This window comes from Panthera tigris, chromosome D2 (assembly GCF_018350195.1).
Source record: "Panthera tigris isolate Pti1 chromosome D2, P.tigris_Pti1_mat1.1, whole genome shotgun sequence".
Taxonomy (NCBI): domain Eukaryota; kingdom Metazoa; phylum Chordata; class Mammalia; order Carnivora; family Felidae; genus Panthera; species Panthera tigris.
Window position 1 is genome coordinate 55,675,498 of NC_056670.1, and position 22,507 is coordinate 55,698,004.

The following is a 22,507-nucleotide window of genomic DNA, read 5'->3' on the forward strand; positions in this document are numbered from 1 at the left end:
CTCATTGATTCAGACAAAGGCCCACAGAGTCAAGCCAGGAAAAGATTTAATTGCAGAGTCATGCTAGATGCTAAGATTGCTAAACCTGTGGAATGTGAGACTGAAGCTGCTGGTGGTCCTTTACTGCATCTTTTGTGAAGAACTTGCCTTCTCAAAAAGCAGGAAAAAAAGGAAGGAAACCAGATCTAAGAAAGCAAGAAGCAGATGCCTCATGACACTGAGATTTGAGAATTTCAATACAGACTAAGCCATGCTTGATCTACCCCTTGGACTTTTCATTTTCTTAAGCCAATCAATAGCATCTCTTTGCTTAAGCTAGTTTAAGTTTCTGTTACATATAACTGAAAGAATCCTAATAAATATGCTAAAAATGTCACCCCCTAGGGGCCCCTGGGTGGCTCACTCAGTTGGGCGCCGGACTTCGGCTCAGGTCATGATCTCACAGCTCATGAGTTCGAGCCCCGCGTCAAGCTATTGTGCTGACCATTCGGAACCTGGAGCCTGCTTCAGATTCTGTGTGTATCTCTCTCTCTACCCCTAACCCACTCACATTCTGTCTCTCTATCTGTCTCAAGAATAAATAAACATTTTTTTAAAAATTAAAAAAAAAAAAAAAAAAGTCAGCCCCTAGTATAAATCCCAGCCCCTCTTTGGTCATTTTGGTATTCTGCCTCCCTACTTCTTCCTTGGGAAATCTCTCTTCTAGATCACTTCTTGCTGGGCTCATTATCACCACTGCCTCTAAAGCCTGCCCTATGGCTGTGGCTGGCAGCCTCTACTAGGAAGTTACCCTCTCTTCTCCATATTTTCTTTTTAATTTGTATCTTATCACTTGTGCTTCTCCTTTCTATACCATTTTTCCAATGCTTCTTGGCTTTTTAATAAGCCAGTCTTGGGTTTTCTTACAATGTGAACTTCTGTTCAGCCAAATGCACCAATCACAGCACACAGCATGCAGCCTTTGGTTCTTCAGCTCAGCTCATTTCGGTGATTTTCATTGTCCCACGTTATTCAAAGGTTCATTTAAAAAAAATAACAAATCTTTCAAGCTTAATGCTGTGTTATGCCAAATAACTGATGCTGATATTAAATCTAAATTCAGGATAAAAGGGTATTTACTCTAATAAGTATAACTAAAAACTACACTTGTTCAAAAGATTCATGTGCAATACCCAGACCTAGAACAAGGCCAAAAAAAATTATTATACATTAGACCCTGGCAGAAATGCAATTAACTCTTTTAAAATTATATATATTTCAAGATCATTACAAACAACAATTTCTAAAACCTCATATAACTACCTACCGGAAACCCCATTTAAAGATAGGGAAATACGAAAGTAACTTGCTCAAAGACACAAACTGCTTTAATTGAGAGAACAGTATCAATAAACAACACACCCTCTGGGATCTCTGCAAGTTTGAAACTGCAAAGATCAGTAAGGTAATACTAACACTTTACACATCAGCATGCCTCAAAAAAAAAAAAAATACAGATAAGCAATAGTTATCGGGTTAAATATAATTTAACAGTCTTGGGGGGCTCAATCCGTTGAGCGTCCAACCTCAGCTCAGGTCATAAGCTCACAGTTTGTGAGTTCAAGCCCCGCATGAGGCTCTCTGTTGTCAGCACAGAGCCCACTTTGGATCCTCTGCCCTGCTCTCTCTCTGCCCCCTTCCCTGCTGGTTCTATATCAAAATAAATACATAAACTTTAAAAAAATAGATAAATATAATTTAACAGTCTTGCTCTAGGTTCTTTATTCCAGGAAACAGTCATTCCATCTAGAAAGCATATAGACTTTTACAAGTTTACATGCAAATAAGTGTGTCAGTGCAAATTTAACCACCCATCACTCTCTTGTCTTCTCTGATGTGTTTCTGTCCCTCCTCATTCTTTCAGATCCTACCCAGTATCTCATACTCTTCCATAGAAGTCTTAGGAAGTGCTACAGCAAGGGAGGCAAAGAATTAGAGTGAGATGATTATCCACATGTGCCAGTTATTGATTTCATGCCTCTCACCCACCCTTGCCTACTCTGCAAAAATGGAGCTGGAGCCCTTAAATATATTTCCTTCTCCAGGCACCTGGATGGCTCAGTTGGTTAAGTATCCAACTCCTGGTTTCCACTCCGGTTATGATCTCAGGGTTCGTGGTTTGGCCCCCCCGCCCCCAGTGTGGAGCCTGCTTGGGATTCTCTCTCTTTCCCTCTCTCTCTCTGCCTCTCCCCACTCATAAGCTCTCGCTCAAAATAAATTTGTTTAAAGTTTATGTATTTTCTTCTCCAGCTGGCATGACAATGAGAGTTCATAAAGAACACAGGGGTGACACTGCAGGAGGAGGAGCCTTTCCCTTTCCCTTTCCCTGGCCCCAGGGCACTCCACTAGGAAAGCTCCTGCAGCATGCACAGCTTCTCCGGTACCCAGATCCCACAGCATCGGCAGCTTCTCCAGTGACAGCCTCCTGCAGTCTATGGCGCTGAGCAGCACCCATAAGCCAGTAGCTCCCTAGGAACAGCTTTCCCCAGTACCCTAAAGCGTGGATTTCTAGCAGGTTCTATAAGGTGAATTTTCAACAAGTTCCACCACAGCAACTTTTCTGCCATTCGATGTGAGCCATAGCCATGCCTTAAACAAAGCGTGGACCTCTTTCTTGTACGTTCTATCTCAGCCCTAAGGATTATAGTGGATTCTTTTTTTTTTTTTAATCAAGGTATAAATGGCAAATAAAATTGCAAGATGTTTAAAGTGTACAACATGATGATTCAATATATATAAGCTGATTCTGATATCTACTATTTATATCATCTTTAGAGATCTCTTTCACTTACTAGCCAATCCCTGTTAACTCCAATCCCACTATAGTTAACAATTCTTTATATTAAACGCTTTTTGCTCAAATTACTGTATAGTTTCTGTGTCCTAGTTGAACCTCAACTGATCTATCAGGTAAAACTAGCAAACCATCAGCACAAAATAGATGGGCTCTGGCATTTCTAGAAAAAAACCCATCCTAAAAAATGATTAATAAAAGTGTGGTTAAGAGAATTCATACAAGGTAACCAGAGGGTATCTTCAAGAAGGAAATGAGATCATTGCTGTTAAAAAATAATAATAATAATAAGCATTAATATAATCAACTGTAGTGTATCCCTCCCAAGGATAAAATAAGGCAAACTGGTGTACATAACTTGTATATTCTTTGTGCAAATTACCAAATTTGCATTTAGCAATTGGCTTCTTGTGAGCCTGAATGGAGTCAGTCTCCTCAAACCCACCTAATGGATAAAATAGTGTCTGAACTCACAATAACAAAAACAGACTGCCACTCTCTGATGACCTTCCACATAACCAACCAGCAACCTCCAGCTTTAACATTTGTTAATCTCACAAACTCTACAAAAGGTCAGAAGCAAAGAAAAGTAAGCCACTTTTATGTGGATTATTTTAAAATTCTATTCCTTCTTCCCCTCTCCTTCCACAAGACTGGCCTTGTCTATAAATATAATGATCAAACCCTCTAAGCCAGGTAATTGATAAAAATATAAAATGAAATGATTCAGATTCAAGAAAGACCATTGAAGCAGGTCTGCATGGCTCAGTCAGTTAAGTGTCCAACTCTTGATCTCAGAGCACATCATGATCTCACAATTCATGGGGTCAAGCCCCAAGTCAGGCTCTGTGCTGACAGTGTGAAGCCTGTTTGGGATTCTCTCTCTCTCCCTCTCTCCTTGTCCTCCTGCTCACTTGCACTCTCTCTAAATAAATAAATAAATAAACTTTAAAAATGAAAAAAAGAAAAATCACTGAAGAATCTATTCCTGTGCCTGCTTTGGCAGCACATATACTAAAATTGAAGAATCTATTCCTCATTACCCTTCAGATAGAATATTTTTTAATGTTTATTTATTTTTGAAAGAGAGAGGGAGAGAGAAAACACAAGTGGGGGAGGGGAAGAAAGAGAGGGGGACAGAGCCTGTCACAGGGCTCAAATTCATGAACCGTGAGATCATGACCTGAGCCAAAGTCGCACACTCAGCCAACTGAGCCACCCAGGTGCCCCCCTTCGGATAGGATTTGACAGCACAAATACAAAACTGGATTCAGGTATTTAAATCATGTTTTCCCACTTGTGCATGTGAGAAGAGGCAAGTCTTCCAAAGATCAGTAAAGTTTCCATTTTTCACTTTTTTTTTTTCCATCTATCACTTTTCTTGAAGGGTTACACTGCTGTCTTATCAAAGGAAGAACAATATAACAAAAAAGTCTTCAGGAAATTATGTGTTGAGTAACCAATATTCCACTCTCTATGGTGTATTTAAATTAGCAGAATACAGGACCCTTTCCCCATCTATAGGACTTTCCTTATCCTCCAAAAACAATTCCAAAATGGAATGCAAGCATCCAGTAAGTAGTCGTTTCCTAAGCTTCCTGCTGTTCCTAAATTCTAGAAACAGGCTTGGGTCCCAAAACTTGGGCACTGCTGGCATATTAACTGTCACCAACTTATGACAAATGTTATCACTACCATGGCTTGTTATGCTTCCCTCCAACCCTGAATGTTCCCATTTGCTTTTCTAGGTTCACAGCAGGTTTCTTTTTCCCCATGAATTTTGGGGTTAAAAAGCTTGTGACTCTTTGTTATCAATTTCCCCTCTTCATCTAATAATAGCACTTTTATTATATGTCTGTTCAATTCAAAAAGTACTGAACTGGGTGCCTATGAGGCTCAGCTGTCAAGCATCTAACTTTGGCTCAGGTCATGATCTCACGGTTCGTGAGTTCAAGTCCCACATCGGACAAGCTTGAACCCTGCATCGGGTGAGCTCGTGCCCTGCTTCAGGTGAGCCTCACTTCTCTCTCTCTCTCTCTCTCTCTCTCTCTCTCTCTCTCCCCCTCACTCTCTCTCTTCCCCCTTTCTCTGTCTCTCTCTCCCTCCGCCCCTCCTGGGATTCTCTCTCTGCCCCTCTCTCACTTGTTCCCTCTCTCTCTCTCTCTCTCAAAAAAAAAAAAAAAAAGGTACTGAACTGTATTTCCCTACTGCCAATTATGTAGGAGAAATGGCTATAGATTTTCCTGCTTTAGCTGTTCTCTCTTTGGCCTTTGAAAGTCTTAAATATTTTTATATTGCTATTGGTAGAGTGGATAGCTTCTATTTGTGGATTTCCCTGTAGAATTGTTCACTTAAGAGTAACTTGAAGGTAGAGGAGCCTGGGTGGCTCACTCACTTGAGCATCAACTTCGGCTCAGGTCATGATCTCAGTTCCTAAAATCAAGCCCCGCATCAGGCTCTGAGCTGACAGCATGGAGCCTACTTGGGATTCTTTCTCTCCCTCTCTCTCTGCCTCTCCCCCACACAAGCACACACACACATACTCTCTCTCAAAATAAATTAAAAAAAAAAAAGACTATTATTCATTCATTATTGACCACCTAGGCAAAGCTAAGTACCGGGAATATGTAATAAAAATAAACATGTGTCCTGCCCTCAAAAAGCCTTACAGAAACCTGAATTTTCTTTTATAATAGGAAATTGATAAGTTTCAAATTCAAATAAAATTCTGTAAATACCTGCTGATCATATAACTAAGCCTGGCACTTAAAACTTAAATTCAATTGGCAACATCCTTTAAAGGAATTCAAACTACTCCTGCTACAGACTAGTATTTTGTCTTCAGGTTTTCATCACAATTCAAGATTTTAAAGCAGGATGAGAGATGAGCTCATCAAATTTATCAATCCCCTCTACAGTGTCCAGGCACCAATGATCAACCATTTATAGACACCTCCAAGAGTGAAAAACTCTTCCCTGTAAGATATTAACACACTCAACCATGTCTATCTCAGCTAGGGAAGGAGTCCAGTGCCCATTCATAAACCCAACTTCCCAAGACTTGGAATCTCTTATTCAATACAAATGGCACCAAGAGACACCAAAGTGTTTACACTTTACACTGAGGCAATGAGAATAATTTCACTCTACTAAATTCTAATGTATAAGTTGAGACAACTAAGGTCTCAAGGCTGTGGCAAGACCACCTGGAAATTCTTTCTGGGAAAAGCTATCTTTTGGTGTGCCTGTAGAAATTATGATTTGTTAAACTGCAGATCTGTTCTTTAGTTCTACCAGGAAAAAGAAAATCTATCACATAATGAATGGTTATTACCTGCTAGGCTCAGTACTAAGCAATTTATTTTATTTTATTTTTTTCTTAATGTTTATTTATTTTTGAGAGAGAGAGAAACAGAGTGTGAGTGCGGGAGGGGCAGAGAGAGAGGAAGACACAGAATCTGAAGCAGGCTCCAGGCTCTGAGCTGTCAACATAGAGCCCTACACGGGGCTCAAACTCTCCAACTGTGAGATCATGACCTGAGCTGAAGTCGGATGCTTAACCAACTGAGCCACCCAGGTGCCCCAGGTCTAAGCACTTTAAAAGGACTGTCTAATTTAATACTGACATTCTCTGGAGTAGACATCATTGTGCCCGTTTATAAATAAAGACACTGAAGCTGAGAGAGGTTTAAAAATTGGCTGAGTATTTTATATATGATCCAGCAATCCCGCTTGTGAGTATTTATCCAAAAGTATTGAAATCAGGATCTCAAAGAATTACTGGCACTCTCACGTTCACTGAGGCACAATTAACAATCACTAAGGTATGGAACAAGTTAAATGTCCATGGACAGATGAATGGAATAGCAAAATGTGGTATATACACAGAATGGAATATTACTCAGCTTTTAGAAAGAAGAAAATTCTGCAATAGGTGACAACATGGATGAACCTTATAAGCCAGTTACTGGAAGACAAATGATTCCACTTCTATATATGAGGTATCTAAAATAGTCAATTTCATAGAACAGAAGAGCAGAATGGTGGTTGCCAGGACTGGGAGAGGGGCAATGGGAAGTTACTAATTAACAGGCATAAAGTTCCAGTTAAGCAAGATGAATAAGCTCTTGGGGCGCCTGGGTGGCTCAGTGGGCTGAGCATCCGACTTCGGCTCAGGTCATGATCTCACAGTTCGTGAGTTCGAGCCCCGCGTCAGGCTCTGTGCTGACAGCTTGGAGCCTGGAACCTGCTTCTGATTTCTGTGTCTCCCTCTCTCTTTGCCCCTCCCCCGCTCATGCTCTGTCTCTCTCTCTCTGTCAAAAATAAAAAAATTTAAAGATGAATAAGCTCTTGAGATATGCTGTACAACATTGTACCTATCGTCAACAATATTATCTCATACACTGAAAATTTTGCTAAGAGGGTTCGCGCGTGGATGGCTCAGTCGGTTCAGCGGCTGACTTCAGCTTCGGTCATGATCTCAGGGTTAGTGAGTTGGGGCCCCTACACAGGGCTCTCGGTCAGTGTGGGGTCGCTTGGGATCCTCTGTCCCCCTCTCTCTCTGCCCTTCCCCACCCTCAGAAATAAACATTTACTTTAATTTTATTTATTTATTTATTTATTTATTTATTTATTTATTTGCTAAGAGGGTAGGCCTCGTGTTAAGTATTCTAAAGCACAACGAAAATTTTTATTTAATTGGCACAAGAACTCAAACCCATTTCTGGCACTCCAACCCTCGCTCCGACTTTAACACATACACTGCGGTACTGACAGAGCTCTCTCTCTCCCGGCACTGTGTGACGTTAGGGAATTCGCTTAACAGCTCTGGGCTTGAGTTTCCTCCCCAAGGAAGCTCAGCGCAAAAGCAAGCAGAGCTGCCACCACCAACCGGTGGGTCTGCAGCCAACGCTGCGGACCGACCTCCGGAGGGCATCAACCGGACCAAGTGGAGGCCAGGCTGGATCCCAGCTCCTGAGCCAGACCGCAGGCGTGAAGGTGAGAAACGCGGTGGCAGGAAACAACAAAGCGTGGCCCCGCTGGGTCACCATGACCCAAAGGAAAAGCGTCAGTACGACCAGCCCACGGCCTCGTTTCCAAGGAAGCTGGACCAAGAACTCGGCTCACCTCCGGCGGGAATCCCTGGCTGGCACCTCCCCTTCACTCTGCGCCTCTGTCGCCATCTTAGTCAGCAAACTTCTTTCTCCGCCCCCATCTCCGGCCCCGCCCCCACGCCTTTGGATTGGCTAAGGTGTTTCCCCCCTCTTCCATGCGATTGGGTGACTTTACCACCCCTCCGCAACCTAAACAGTTTCATGATATTATTGGTCTATTCAAATTACTAACGGTCATTGGTCGCCCCCAGCCCTGGCGGAAAAAAAAAAAAAGGATCCCGGAGGAGACCGAGCCCCGAGACCTGCTGGAGGTTGTAGTTTCTTGTTTTGATTAGCCCTTCGCATTCCACCTACTTTTTAAGGTTCAAGTCAGAAATCCCCAGCCTAGGCTCAAATTATGTCCTGATGTGTAAATCTCAGAATTATACAACTGTCGAATTTGAAATTGACTTTAAGTTAATTATCTAAAATGCAAGATTTGAAAAATAATAATAATAATATAATAAAATGCAAGATTCGTTTTCTGTCCTGACACAGAGACACACGCCTAGAAGGCTAGGTATAGCGCGGCAAACAAGAAGTATGTAACTATTACATTTCGTTCACAGCCCGCTTGCTTCAGACAGTCACACAGCACAGCAGTGGGTCACTTCTGCTTCTTTCCACACGCTCCCTTCCGGCTTCCCAGAGAACCCACAGACTTTGCCTCTCTGGTCTGAAACATGGAACCAAAGGCTGCCTAACTTTGTCCCTGACTGAGCTTTAATGCTTAGTGATAGAAATAATCATAATTCTGCTTGCTCTCCCTGCCTCATGGGCTTCTAGTGAGGATTCACTTCTAGTGAGGCAACAGATGTGGGAACATTGTAAACTTAAGGCATTAATGTTTTTTTTCTGTACTGTTTTACTATGCAGGATTTTTCTAGGGATATTTTTCTTGGGGTTCCTTCGGACATCCTTTCCCGTGAGGTTCCTCCCAGCATTCTTCCCTTTCACTAAGCTCTACCCACATGTGTTTCAGTTTCTCAGTTTCCTGCCTCCAGCCTTTGCACTTGTTACTTTTTCTGACTGGCCCATTTTTCACTTTATTATTGGTCAGGTCTCAGCTTAAATGTCAGTGGCTGGGATGGCTTCCATGGCTCCCACTATATTAAATCAGTTTACTAACTACACTTTCACAGAGCACTCTATACTCGCCCTTCATAGCTTTCATAACCACTTAAAATTACATAGTTGTTTGTATGAGTATTTATTTCATGTGAAGTTTCCAACTAGACTTCCTACCACACATGCACAGAGACTACATCTATTTTGCTCCCCATGGCTTCTGACAGAGTGACCTTTCAGTAAATAGTTTTTGAACAAATGATTAAACAAGTCCTCAGATTATATAATCCAAAACAAAAACTGAATCTCATGATCCAATAGGTTATTTCAATTGATGACTTGATATTAAAAGTTTGATGAAGGGGCGCCTGTGTGGCTCAGTCAATTAAGCATCTGACTCTTGGTTTCAGCTCAGGGCACAATCTCAGTTCCCGAGTTCGAGCCCCACGTCTGGCTCCACACTAACAGTGAGGAGCCTGCTTGGGATTCTCTCTTCCTCTTTCTCTGGCCCTCCCTCACTCTCTCTTTCAAAATAAATATAAGAAAAAAATCTTTACAAAGTTTGATGAAAGTGTTAAAATAAAATTGCTTTATTTTATTTTATTTATTTATTTTTTTTTTTTAGAGAGTGAGAAAGAGTATGAGAGGGGAAGGGGCAGAGAGAGAGAGAGAGAGAGACAGAAGATCTGAAGTGGGCTCTGTACTGACAGCAGAGAGCCCGATGTGGGAATGGAACTCAACAAACTATGAGATCACGACCTGAGCTGAAGTCGGACGCTTAACTGACTGAGCCACCCAGGTGCCCTATTTTATGTCTTATGTTTAACAGATGATCTCTGTTGAACAAATACATGAAAAGAAACATACAGTTCAACAAGCACGTATCAGTGAAATTGTTCATTGAACCCGTGACAGACTTGGAAAATCCAAGCTGCATATTTGGTATAAATACAAAGCAAGGAACACAAGGCTCAAATTCTGCAAAGAATTTCTCCCAAGAAGGAACAAGTTTTGTTTTTTGGGTGTTTTTTTCCTAGCTGCATGAGACCCAGCATCAACTGACTGATTGGATTGAATGGCTGTTTTCACACAGAAGAAATGTTTACAACTTTGAAATTTCACTGCTACAACCAGGTAGAATACCACACCACTCTATTTCTGGTTTATCTGTTTTGATGACATTTTTATACAAAGCCCTTACCGTTTGGAGAACTACAGCACGGTAGTTAAGAGCATGGGTTCTGGAGCCAGTAAGCCTACTTTGAAATCCTAGCTCCGTTACTTCTAACGGTGACCCAGACAACTTTTTTCACTTTCTGAGTCCACTTCCTCCTCTGAAAAACGAGGATAATAATAAGTACGCCCCAGCCGACGAGCCTGCCGACAAGCAAGGGGGTCCTGGCTCCCCTGCAATCATCCTTACTCAGTCTGGCTGCTGACTGCCAGCCTGGTGAGAAGCATGGCTGTACAGCAGGTATTCATGAACAGTTCAGAAAGTCATCTTGTTTCCAACAGTCTGGCTGAACCGAAGGTCATGGAAAAGTGGCCCCAGTCCTGCAGGAGTGACAGACTGGGAGAGACAAAATGAACACACATAAGTCACATACAACAGAAGTCAGGTTAGAATTACAGAGGACTATATATTCAAGCAGAGAAAAGACTCCTAAGAATTCAGAAGTTTGGCGCAGGGAAGAGGGCCAGGGCCACAAATGTCACTGCACCTCCATCTGCCTACCTCCAACAAACTGCAAGCATCTTTTTATATTGTTTAATGACACATATAATACGTGAAGATATTCCCCTTGTAAAAAAAATTTAAATAATACAGATAAAAATCTCCCTCGTCAACCGCCCCTACCTCTAGTCCCTCCTCTAAGAAACTATTTTGAGTTTAATATATGTTCTTCTAGATCTTTTTCCATACAGTACATTCATTCAGGAAATATTTATCGAGGGGCGCCTGGGTGGCTCAGTCAGTTAAGCATCTGACTTCAGCTCAGGTCACGATCTCGTGGTTCATGAGTTCAAGCCCTGCATTGGGCTCTGTGCTAACCACTCAGAGTCTGGAACCTGCTTCGGATTCTGTGTCTTCCGCTCTCTCTGCCCCTCCCCCACTCAGCCTCTGTCTGTCTCTCTCTCTCTTTCTCTGTCTCTCTCAAAAATAAACATTAAAGAAAAATATTTATCGAATATGTACGATGTGCTAGGTCCTGTTCTAGGCCTGGAAATATAAGTGTGAACAAAGCTGAATTCCTTTACTTATGGCATTTCTTTCCTTTTTTTTCTTTTTTTTTTTTTTAGGTTATTTTTTCAGTAATCTCTACACCCAGCATGGACCTCCATCTCATGACCCTAAGATCAAGAGTCACATGCTCTACCAACTGAGCCAACCAGGCTTCCCTTCATTTTTAGATAAATTGTGATATATTGTACACATTACCCTTAGAAGTGCATCTTGGATATCTATGTCAGTACACATAGATCTGCCATTACCCTTTTGAACAGCTGTGTAGTATTCTACCTTACATATGTTCCCTGGCTTAGTTATTTTAATTTTTTACGTTTATTTATTTTTGAGAAACAGAGAGAGACAGAGCACGAGTGGGGGAAGGACAGAGACAGAGGGAGACACAGAATCCGAAGCAGGCTCCAGGCTGCTGTCAGCACAGAGCCCGACCCAGGGCTCAGACCCACAAACCGTGAGATCATGACGTGGGCCGAAGTCGGACGCTTAACCGACTGAGCCACTCAGGTGCCCCACTCCCTGGTTTATTTAAACCACTTCCTCCAGACATAAAACAGGTTTATATCAATCTGGATTCAAGCACTAGAAAGTGACTTTGGCTAACAGAAACTGGATTTGTTATGAGGATACTAGGTTGAAGAGCTGGCAGGAAGGAAGGGGGCTAGGGAGCCAAAAACCCAGCCAAGTTCACACCATTCAGTGCCACTTGACTCAGCACATTCACCCCTCCACTGATTTCCCATCTGTCCTTAGGTCTCCCCATCAATCCCTGGAGAGAAAGAGTCATGAGTGAGAACATCTGATTAGCTGGGCCAAGGTCATGTGCCTCTACCTTTCGGCCTGGAGGAGGGCCCTATCTCCCACCAAAGTTCTCCCAGTGGGGAACTACCCACTAAAGGGGGTCAAAGTTAAAGGACAAAGGTAGGCTACAAATCACTCCCAATTTTCTTGCTTCCTGGGACACCTGTTTATTGTGGGCTAGGGCAAAGTTTAACCATTCAGTCTCCTTCAGACACACCAAAGACTAACACTCACATTATTCCATATGCCAAAAAACGAAGTTCTCTCCAGCTTTGCTATGGAATCCTCTTTAAGACCGGCCACAGGGTAAGTGGAGGCAGGAACTCAATGGGGTGAAGAGAAGAGGAACCAATCTGTGCAGCTAAAAACAACCCGGGTCAGGGCTGGAACCCCACGGGAAAAACTCTGGGGGTCATTTTCCCCAGCCAGGATAACAAGCTGGGAAACAGCCAGGTCACTGGCAAGAGGCTGGCAGAGAGAAACACTGGAAGCACATTCAGTCACGGAGCATTTGTGATTGGGATTTACCATCTGTCAAGCACTGAGCTCAGCATTGAGCATTGAGCCATGAATCCTACCTCAGAAAATTCAGATTGTAGCTGGGGGCAAAGGGGCAGGCTGTCTGGGCTTCAACAGAGGCAAGGAACAAACTCTCTGAAAGCCTGAAGGTATCGCAGGCAGCCAGGCCTGGCGCAGGGGTCGGATCTGAGGGAGGCTTAGGGTGGTCCTGAGTCTTGCAGAGTAAGTTTAAAGTCCCGAAAACCGACCAAATTATTCTGTATTGGAATCTTTCTGGCCCTCTAATCAAAAACACCCAGACCTCAGGTCAGGAGGCCCCAAGTGCTGATGGCTAAGTTTCAAAGCAGTAACGTGTATGTGATGTTCAGGAATGGGCAGGAACATTATGAACTCGCTGTGTTGGGTGTTATCTCCACAGTCATGTGAGCTGAAGCCTGGATGGATCCTTTTTTCTGCCACTATAACCCATCCTAATGGAGATTGCTTTGGTATGGAGAGAAATTTTGCACATAAAGTTTCTATAGCTATTAGGAAGTAGGGTGAAGGTCAGAAAAGGCCCCAAGGCTTCCCCTATCTCTTTGTTCTCTAGGGGAGCCTTCAGAGTCAGCTTGTAAGATTCCCCATTCAAAATAGGAAAGTAAAGGAAATTGTCCTTTAGCCCTCTGTAGGCCTGTACATCCCCACCCATATGATCCATCTTCTTTCAAGGGTGTAGAAAGAACGGCCTTGCTCATTCAGTCATTCATTTATTCACACTTCAGTGTGAATTAAGTCCAAGGGTACCTCTTTTGGAACATGTGAATGTAAAGGACCACTTCTAATTGTGAAAGGCTTGTTGCCCGGTTAAAATAACTTCACACAGTCATTTAGATTAGGAAACATGAAAACCTTCTGGGGACTCAAATGCTGCTGCATTTCTAGATTTGTTTATAGATTGCTTGATTAGTTTTGGAGACTGGAGGCTCTATGAGTTAAGGACTATATTTAGTTTTGCTTACCCAACTATTTGTTGAAGGAATAAAGGAACAAGTTAATCAATTAAATCAAGGAAGTAATAAATGAAACAATAAAGTTGCTCAGGCCTTCTGGAAAAACTACATCCTGCCAATATTGGAAATGGGCTTTTGTTTTGATGCACCCAGCAACTCTTAAGGGATCCTCTACTTCCCTATCTCAGTCCAAGAGTTTTGGGTATGACTGGCCCTATCTCTGGCTATAGGGGTGGGCAAAGAACTCAGGCCTGACCAATCAGAGGACTCTCACTTCTGAACTTAAGAGTCTTACAGTCTAGACCAGCCCAAGTAACTACTGAAATAAAGGATGTTCTAACACCCCCCACTGAGGGAACTGAATGGGGTGGGAGAGCAGAGGGCTGAGGAACCACCACCTACTGGGGAGAGCAGAGACAGCTTCATGAAGGAGCTTCACTTCACAGACTGAGCAAGACTGAGATGGCTAGAGATGTGGGAGAAGCCATTCTCTGCGCAAAGAACAGCACCAAACACAAGAGACAGGAACCTGGCTTGTGTGGGGGTGGAGGACAAGAGGTTTGAAAGAATGGATCAGGGCCAGTCCTCTAAGAGTTCTGGATACTGTGTCAAGGAGCTAAGGGTTTTACTCCGGAGGCAACGTGCACATATTCACAGTGGGACAGGTGGGTAACCTGAGCAGGATTGGGCATTAGGAAGTTGATCTGCCACATGAGTGGATTAAAGGGAAAGAAGCTAGGGTCCAGAAACAAGTTGCATGCGCCCAGCCAAGGAAACACGAAGGGCATCCGCAATGGGACCAGAAATAGGGCATGACTACTAGCAGAGGCACTGAAGGCCTTGGGAATAAGAACTAGGCAGAGGTAAGAGACCACATCGCTGCGCCTGGGTAACAGCATGTGGGTAGTGGCTTGAGAAGGGCAGGTCTAGGCCTCAACCAAAACAGAGTTTGAATCCTGGCCCTGGCACTGGTAGTCTGTGTGATCTTGGGCAAGTTTTCTTATCTCTGCGCCTTGGTTTTCCTCTCCATAAAGAGGATAAAACCAAACTGAGAGGTTACTGGAAGACTAAAGGAAATAATACCTGTAAAGCACTTTTCCGTAGAGCTTTTAGGTACAAATTTTCTTTTGGGGATGATGCATATATTCTAAAGTTAGATTACGGGGATGGTTGTACAACTCTGGAAATATACTAAAGGCCACTGAACTGTACAATTTAAACGGGTGAATTTTATGGCATGTAAATTATGTCTCAATAAAACTGTTAGAAAGAATAATCAGTATGTGGTGGCTACTATCATTATCAGCTTCGGTTCCTGATCTGGGTATTTCTCATAGGCCTGCCTGACTGGCATTGCTCTCCAAACCAGCTTTGCAGATTTTCTGATTATAGTAGCATTATCTTCACAAAGTTTCTGGTTGGCCTAAACAAGGTAGAATGTTATTTCTTCCTCACAGAAAAGAGATCCAGAGGTAGGCAGTCGAAGACTGCATTTGACTCTTCAGACGTTGTTTGAGATTCCTTCCAATGCACTGCTCTTTTCATAGATCCGTGTGGCTGCTGGAGTTCCAGCTAACACATCCACATTCCAGGCAACACGAGGAGAGAAAAAAAGAAAGGTTTGGCCCCCTTCTACTAGGGTGACTTTCCAAAACTACCACACGGCACTTCTATAGTTCTGACCTCTAGCTCACTGGCTAGAATGTCATCACATAGCCCCATCCAAATTCAAAAGTGTGATACTAGAGCCCTCATGCTTCCATAACGTGGGGTTCATCGAAGGGGAGAATGGTAGCTGGGAAGCAAACAGCAGCTTCTGTTAAAGCTTCTAGCTAACAAAGGGAGGCAAAATACAAATACAAAGATACACACACACACACACACACACATATCTTTAAAAGAATAAATGGTAAGGGCACCTAGGTGGCTCAGTCAGTTAAGTGTCCTACTTCCGCTCAGGTCATGATCTCGCGGTTCGCCAGTTGGAGCCCCGCGTCAGGCTGTGTGCTGACAGCTTGGAGCCTGGGGCCTGCTCCGGATTCCGTGTCTCCCTCGCTCTCTGCCCCTCCCCCACTCGTGATCTGTCTTTCTCAAAAATAAATAAACATTAAAAACGATAATTTCTTAAAAAACAATAATGATTGTATGGTTTGCCTCCAGGGAGGGAGACCGGGTGGCTAGGAACAGGGATGGGGTCAGAACTTCCACTTTTCCCATTTTGACCTTTAGAATTTTCAACCACGTGGCTATATTATCTAGTCAAATAAATAAAACTAGAATCTTTTTTCAAAAAGACTGAATTAGGCCACCTGACCTTGTGTCTCCTGACTTCCAATTCTGTTGATTCCACTGCTGTCCCAGGCATCCAGACAGTCCCAAAACCTCTGCAGATCCAAGACCACCTGCCTGGACACCTACTCTCCCTTTCTGCTGCCGTCCCTTTGGCAAGGACAGTGCAAGCTTTTCTGCAGTTCCAGAAATGTGAGTGCTGACTGCATCAGCCTATATGGGGTCATCCTAATAATCCCTGTGGAGATGTGTTCCTGATATGGCTTTTATTTATTTATTTATTTATTTATTTATTTATTTATTTATTTATTTTACATATGATGAACACACAAAAAGGGGTTATTGGCCCCTTGTTTTTTTTTTATCTCTTCATTCTTTATTCCTGTTCTCATGGCAGATGTCGCTGGGCCTAGCATAACCCAGCATCTATCAGAGAGGCCCTCAGCCCTTCCATTTTTTCCACTGATTCTCAGAACTCCCCCAGGGCCTTCAGTAAATTTCTCCGTGGCTTACATGTTTTACACAATTTCTTGAAATCACTCTTAGTTCCCTAGGACTGCCGTAACAAATTACCAAAAACCTGGTGCCTTAAAACAACAGAAATTGATTCTCTCACAGTTTTGGAGGCCAGAAGTCCAGTATCAAGGTGTCAGTTAGCAGGGTTGGTTCCTTTCTGGGGACTCTGAGGGAGAAGCTGTTCTGTGCTCTCCGTAGGTGACTGCTGACAATCCTTAGTGTTCTCTGGCTGGTGGCGACACCTCTCCGATCTCTGCCTCTGCGGACACGTGGCATTCTCCCTGTGTGTCTCTGTGTCCAAATTTCCCTCTTTGAACAAGGACACCAGCCACTGCATTAGAGCCCACCCTACTCTAGTTTGACCTCGTCTTAACTTGCTTACATCCGCAAAGACCCTCTTTCCAAAATAAGGTCCCATTTACAGGTTCCAGGCAGGCAGGAATGTGGAGGGAGCTTCATTCAACTCAGTGCACTACTCAAGTCTCCACCTGCCGGCTGCATCCCTCTCAACCTCTTCCCCAGTCTTGAGTCATTTCTACCTTTATGAATGGCAAAATTATTTCACACTGCTGCATCACTGTTAGCCCAAAGCCGTTCATCCAGTTTAACTACTGAGTTACAGACACCACTGTCCCATTTAACCAGTGGCCAGTTATCTTTCCCACCCTATCAGCAGCCTCAAGACATTTTCAACTTCTGCCCTCTCAGTTTGCAGCTTCTTCAGCGCTACTCCCCCGAGAGGTGTTTAATATCTCATTAGCACCTCTTTGCACCTCAGTGTGAATCCCCTAATCTCTTAAATTCTCTCTGTACACATACCCCCCCCCCAACCTCCAACCAGCTCAGTTCCTCCAGCCTCCCTGCGTGGGCGCTGGGTGGCAATGAAGGGACTGATAAAGAGGCGAGCCCATGTCTGCCCATCGCTCAGCACTCAGGGATGCTGCTGGCCTCTGAAAATAGTGTCAAGCCTCATTCCTGCCATACAGTTTGAAATCCTCCACAGTGGGCAAGAATTTGGTCAGCCTGCAGCAGACTGTCTACATTCTTTCAACACTGGAGAATGAGTCTACACAATTCCCCTGCCGTGTAGCAGGCAACCTGCCAGCAGCGTGTTTCCTTGCTCCCTTCCTTCCCAGTTGTCAGCCCTGAGCACCCCCCACCACCACCACCACCCCGTGTCCCGGGCAGTTCTGAAGGAAGCCATAAAATTAATCAGCTCTTTTCTGTGGCTTATTTTTTTCTAGCATTTTATTCTAAAAAATTTGCAGTCAACAAAAGTGAAAGAATTTGACAGTGAACTACCCTATTACCCAGCACCTAGATGTTACCATTAATATTTTTTAGCATTGAAAAAATTGATATATATCTCACATCTAAAGTGAATTATTTACTTGTTTGTTTGTTTGTTTATTTATTTATTTATTTATTTAGAAAGCATGCACCCACACGAGTTGGGGAGGGCAGAGGGAAAGAACCATAAGCAGGCCCCATGCCCGGTGAGGAGCTGGATGCAGGGCTCCATCCCACCACCATGAGATCATGACCTGGGCCGAAATCAAGAGTCGGCCGCTGAATCGACTGAGCCACCCAGATGCCTTCTAAGGTGAATTTTAAAGTGTATACTTATGAAATGTACATTTTAGTGGCTTTTAGTATACTCACTACATTGTGCAAACATCACCACTAATTCCAAAACATTTTCATCACCCCAAAAGAAATCCCCGACCCATTAGCAGTTAGTCCTAATCCCCTTCTCTACCCTGTCAACCATTAATCTACTTTCTGTCTCTGTGGATTTGTTTTTGCTGGATATTTCATATAAATAGAATCCTACAATATGTGGCCTTTTGTGTTTGGTTCCTTTCACTTAGAATAATGTCTTCAAGGGGCACCTGGGTGGCTCAGTCTGTTAAGTGTCTGACTGTAGCTCAGGTCATGATCTCCCAGTCCATGGGTTTGAGCCCTGTGTCTCAGCACAGAGCCCGAAGTCTGCTTCAGATTCTGTCTCCTCTCTCTCTGCCCCTCCCCTGCTTGCACTTTGTCTCTCTCAAAAATAAGGAAACATAAAAGTATTTTTAAAAAACACAAATTGTAAGCTGCTACCAATTATTTACATCTTAAGTTTTTAAATAAGTAGATTCAGAATATTGAAGCTAATAAATGCCTGCCTTGATTGTACATTCACATGAATAATAATTTAAGGGGCACCTAGGTGGCCAGTCAGTTGAGCGCCCGGCTCGATTTCAGCTCAGGTCATGATCCCAGGGTTGTGAGATTGAGCCCCATTCTTGCATGCACACATTCTCTCTCTTTCTCTCTTTATTTTAAAATAAAATTTTAAATAAATAATTTTAAAATTTCTCTCTTTTATTTTTAAAATAAAATTTTAAAAAGAATAGTGATTTAAAATGAGGGGATAGTCCTTTCGTGATAAAAAATGCTCAACAAACCAGGAATAGAAGGGAATATTATCAACCTGATGAAGCCATCTTTTTATAAAAACCCACAGCCAACGTCATACTTGATGAAAGACTGAATGCTTTACCCTAAGATCAAGAACAAGACATGGATGCTTGCCCTCACCATTTCTACTTAACATTGTTCTAGGAGTTCTAGCTGGACAACTAGGCAAGAAAGATAAAAGGCATCCAGACTAGAAAGAAGTAAAACTATCTTTCTTTGCAGATGTTATTATCAATATATATAGAAAATCCTAAGGAATCTACTAAAAAGAGATGATGAATTTTATGACACCCTGTAGAAGTCCCCATTTCCAAGATTTAAAAATTCCCTGGCTTTTTTCAAACTGCCTCTTCCTTTATTCCCACATTCTTCTCTCCATACTTAACAAGGATAAACCCAACACTTTTTAAACAATTACCCACCTATTCCCTCCACCCCATCTCTCCTTGGAGGTTTGCTCTTGTAATTACCATCTTTGGAACTGCCCACCACGACCCTTGTTTCTCCCCATCTGGACGGTCTCCAGTCTCTTCCTCTGGCACTCCCTTTCTAAATTAGGCTACTCTCCCGCTGCCTATCCTAAAGTAGCCCCCTTCTGCCTGGCTTCTGTATTTGTGTGTGCATGTGTTGTGGCTAATTTTTAAAACAGCTTTATTGACATATAATTTACATATGAAATTCACTCATCTTAAGAGACCATTCAGGAGCTGGGGGGGGGGGGGGGGGGGGGGGGCGGGCCGGGGAGGGGCTCAGTCGGTTGAGCAACCCACTCTTGGTTTCTGCTCAGGTCATGATCTCCCAGTTTATGGGCTCCAGCTCCACATTAGGCTCTGTGCTGAGATTCTCTCTCTCCCTCTCAAAATAAATAAATAAATATTTCGGGGAAAAGAGAGAGGGGCACCTGGGTGGCTCAGTCCATGGAGCCTCCAACTTCAGCTCAGGTCATGATCTCAGGGTTCGTCAGTTCGAGTCCCACATCTGGCTTTCTGCTGTCAGCGTGGAGTCCACTTCGGATTCTCTGTCCCCCAGCTCCCCTCTCTCATGCTCGGTCTCTCCCTCTCAAAAATAAATAAATGTTAATTTTTTTTAAAGAAAGAGACCATTCAATGATTTTTAGTAAATTTACTAAGTTGTTCAACCATCACCATAATCCAGTTTTGAATATTTCTCTCACGCTGATGGTATACCTCCCCTGATTGGCTTGTAAAGGCTGGGCCTCTACACTTGGCCACCTACAAGTGTAGAGTTTGGAAGTTAGGCCTGAGGGATTTGGGATTTTGAATAAAGGTCTAAAACCTCCAGGCAACAAGACAGTGAAGAATCATTTTTCCATCCCTCCTCCTTTTAAAAAATGAAGTCTTGGTTAATCATTAGGCCAATCATGATATCTTGAAGAGTTAAACTGATCCATATCTCCATTTTCATCCAAACAGCTTATTTTCCTCTCCTGTGTTCCCCTCAGAGAAGATACTCCCCTGCTGAGCTGAGGCATTCTTAGAACTTTCTAGCTCAGTTCACACACCCACCGCCCAAGACCAACGACCTCCTCCTCTCCAGGAATGTCAGCCCCAGTCCAGGCCCCATATACCCATGCTCCTGGTCAAGAAACATTGCTCTGTGTCCTTTCTTTGCCTATTCTAACTCTACCACCCACCGCCCGCCCCCCCGCCCCCCGCACTCCATCACACCACAAGGTCCTGGGCTTCCTTTTCATCCCTGTCAGCCTCGTTTCCCTAATCTCCAGACAGATCTCTCGCCTGACCCCTTCTCTCCATCCTCGCTTCACTCGCCGGGTCATCACTTCCCAGACGCGGGCACCCGGCACCTCAAAAGCGCAAATGCCAAACCCAGACGAGTTGACGCGCCTAAAGGAGGGGAGTGTGTGGGTGTAAGTGTCTGTGCTTGTGTGTGGAAGAAACCAACTGAGTCCACGCCGGTGTTCATTTTCTGGAAATGCCAACCACGCCCGGCTGACAGAGCGGGTATCCGCAACCCAGTGCACTCCTGCACACAGCACTCAGGGTTGGTGGACTCAGAAGCAGCTAGGTTTCACCCTGCACCCGGGCCCAGCGGGCGCCCCGCCCCCCAACCGTACAGCGCACCCCCGTCCTGGCGCGGTGGTAGGGCCCGGCGGCGACGTCACCCATTGTTTACAAATCAACCCGAGCCGGTAGGATTCCGGCTCCCGCGGCTGCAGGCGCGCGGCGCGAGTGCCTGGCGGCTTCCCGCTTCCGTGTCCGCCCCGGCCCCGGCCCCGGCCCCGGCCCCGGCCCCCGCTCCCGCTTCAGCCTCAGCACCGCTCCCCGCTCCGCCGCGGCCCATCGAGCCCGGCGGGCCGCCGAGCCGCCAGCGCCGGCCGCCGAGCTCCGTGTGCCCGGGCGGGGGGCCATGCCGTGTCGGAGGGAGGAGGAAGAGGAAGCCGGCGAGGAAGCGGAGGGGGAGGCGGAGGAGGAGGAGGAGGAGGACAGCTTCCTCCTGCTGGAGCAGTCGGTGACGCTGGGCGGCTCGGGCGAGGTGGACCTGCTGGTGGCCCAGATCGGCGAGGCGCTGCAGCTGGACGCGGCTCAGGACAGCCCGGCCTCCCCGTGCGCGCCCCCGGGGCCGCCGCTGCAGCCCCCGCGGCCCCCGGCGGCCGTGCGGGCGGACAAGGCCCGGCCCCCTGCGCTGCCACTGCTTCTGCCGCCCGCGCCGGCCGAGGCGGTGGGCCCGGCGCCCCCGGGGGCCCTGCGCTGCGCCCTCGGGGACCGCGGCCGCGTGCGGGGCCGGGCTGCGCCCTACTTCGTGGCCGAGCTCGCCGCAGGCCCCAGCGCTCTGTCCCCACTGGCCCCTCATCCCGGCCTTGATGGGCCTTCGGGAGCCAACAAGCGGGGCGCCCCGCAGCCGCTGTCCGGCCCGTGCCGGCGAGGTTGGCTGCGAGGCGCCGCCGCCTCCCGCCGCCTGCAACAGCGACGCGGGACCCAGCTCGAATCCCGCACCGGCGACGACGATCCGCACCGGCTCCTGCAGCAGCTGGTGCTCTCGGGGAACCTCATCAAGGAGGCTGTGCGGAGGCTTCATTCGCGACGGCTGCAGTTACACGCAAAGCTTCCCCAGCGCCCGCTCACGGGGCCTCTGTCGGCCCCAGTGCATGAGCCCCCTTCGCCCCACAGCCCTCGCGCGGCCTGCAACGACCCCGGCGCGTCCGGGAGGAGGGCGCAGCTCAAAACTGGCGACGGCGTTCTGGTACCTGGCAGCTAACACCCCGAGTGGCCACAGTGCCAGCCTCTGCCTGGAGGGCAAGGGATTCCGCTGAGGGCTGCATCCCTATTCAGACTGGTGAACTCGCGCATTTGGAAACGGGAAAATAAGCTAATGCAGACGAGGAATGGAAAAACCGCGAATATTTCCTTGGGGAATTAATGGAGGGCTCCAGTGTGTTTGCAACAGCTTGGTTGGCCCTATTTGTGAGGCAGATTACAGAGCGCACTCCCAGCTCACATTCAGTAGGACTCCTTATTTGGCTTGACCAGCCCCGGCAGTGCAGCTTGCAGTTCCACGCAGCCTCTCGGAGACCTTCAGCCCGGCGACCATGTGGCCACACTCCACGCTTCTCGGAATCGCCGAGCGTCTGAAAGACGAGGATGATCCCAGT

The 22,507-nt window shown here is 45.4% G+C and overlaps 2 protein-coding genes and 1 long non-coding RNA gene across 4 annotated transcripts in view; 2 read left to right on the top strand and 1 right to left on the bottom strand.

Annotated features, from left to right (window-relative positions):
• ARHGAP19 (Rho GTPase activating protein 19) overlaps window positions 1-10,606 on the bottom strand; it is a 68,097-nt gene extending 57,491 nt beyond the window's left edge. The window contains exon 1 of one of the 2 annotated variants that reach the window (XM_042960579.1): window positions 10,478-10,606. In XM_042960579.1, coding sequence (XP_042816513.1) covers window positions 10,478-10,536 — 59 coding nt within the window. In that variant the 5' untranslated portion in view covers window positions 10,537-10,606. Of the gene's footprint in view, window positions 1-7,960; window positions 8,054-10,477 lie in introns of those variants that run through there. The other variant, XM_007080129.3, reaches the window with a different exon arrangement.
• Window positions 10,607-11,904: 1,298 nt separating this feature from the next.
• LOC122231863 lies at window positions 11,905-15,601 on the top strand. Its single transcript, XR_006209133.1, has 3 exons — window positions 11,905-12,220; window positions 15,156-15,227; window positions 15,568-15,601. It is a non-coding gene; the product is annotated as an uncharacterized LOC122231863 (long non-coding RNA).
• Window positions 15,602-21,059: 5,458 nt separating this feature from the next.
• On the top strand, window positions 21,060-22,220 carry FRAT1 (FRAT regulator of WNT signaling pathway 1). Its single transcript, XM_042960996.1, has one exon. The coding sequence runs from the start codon at window positions 21,265-21,267 to the stop codon at window positions 22,111-22,113; it is 849 nt and encodes a 282-aa protein (XP_042816930.1). The 5' UTR covers window positions 21,060-21,264; the 3' UTR covers window positions 22,114-22,220.
• The last annotated feature ends 287 nt before the right edge of the window (window positions 22,221-22,507 follow it).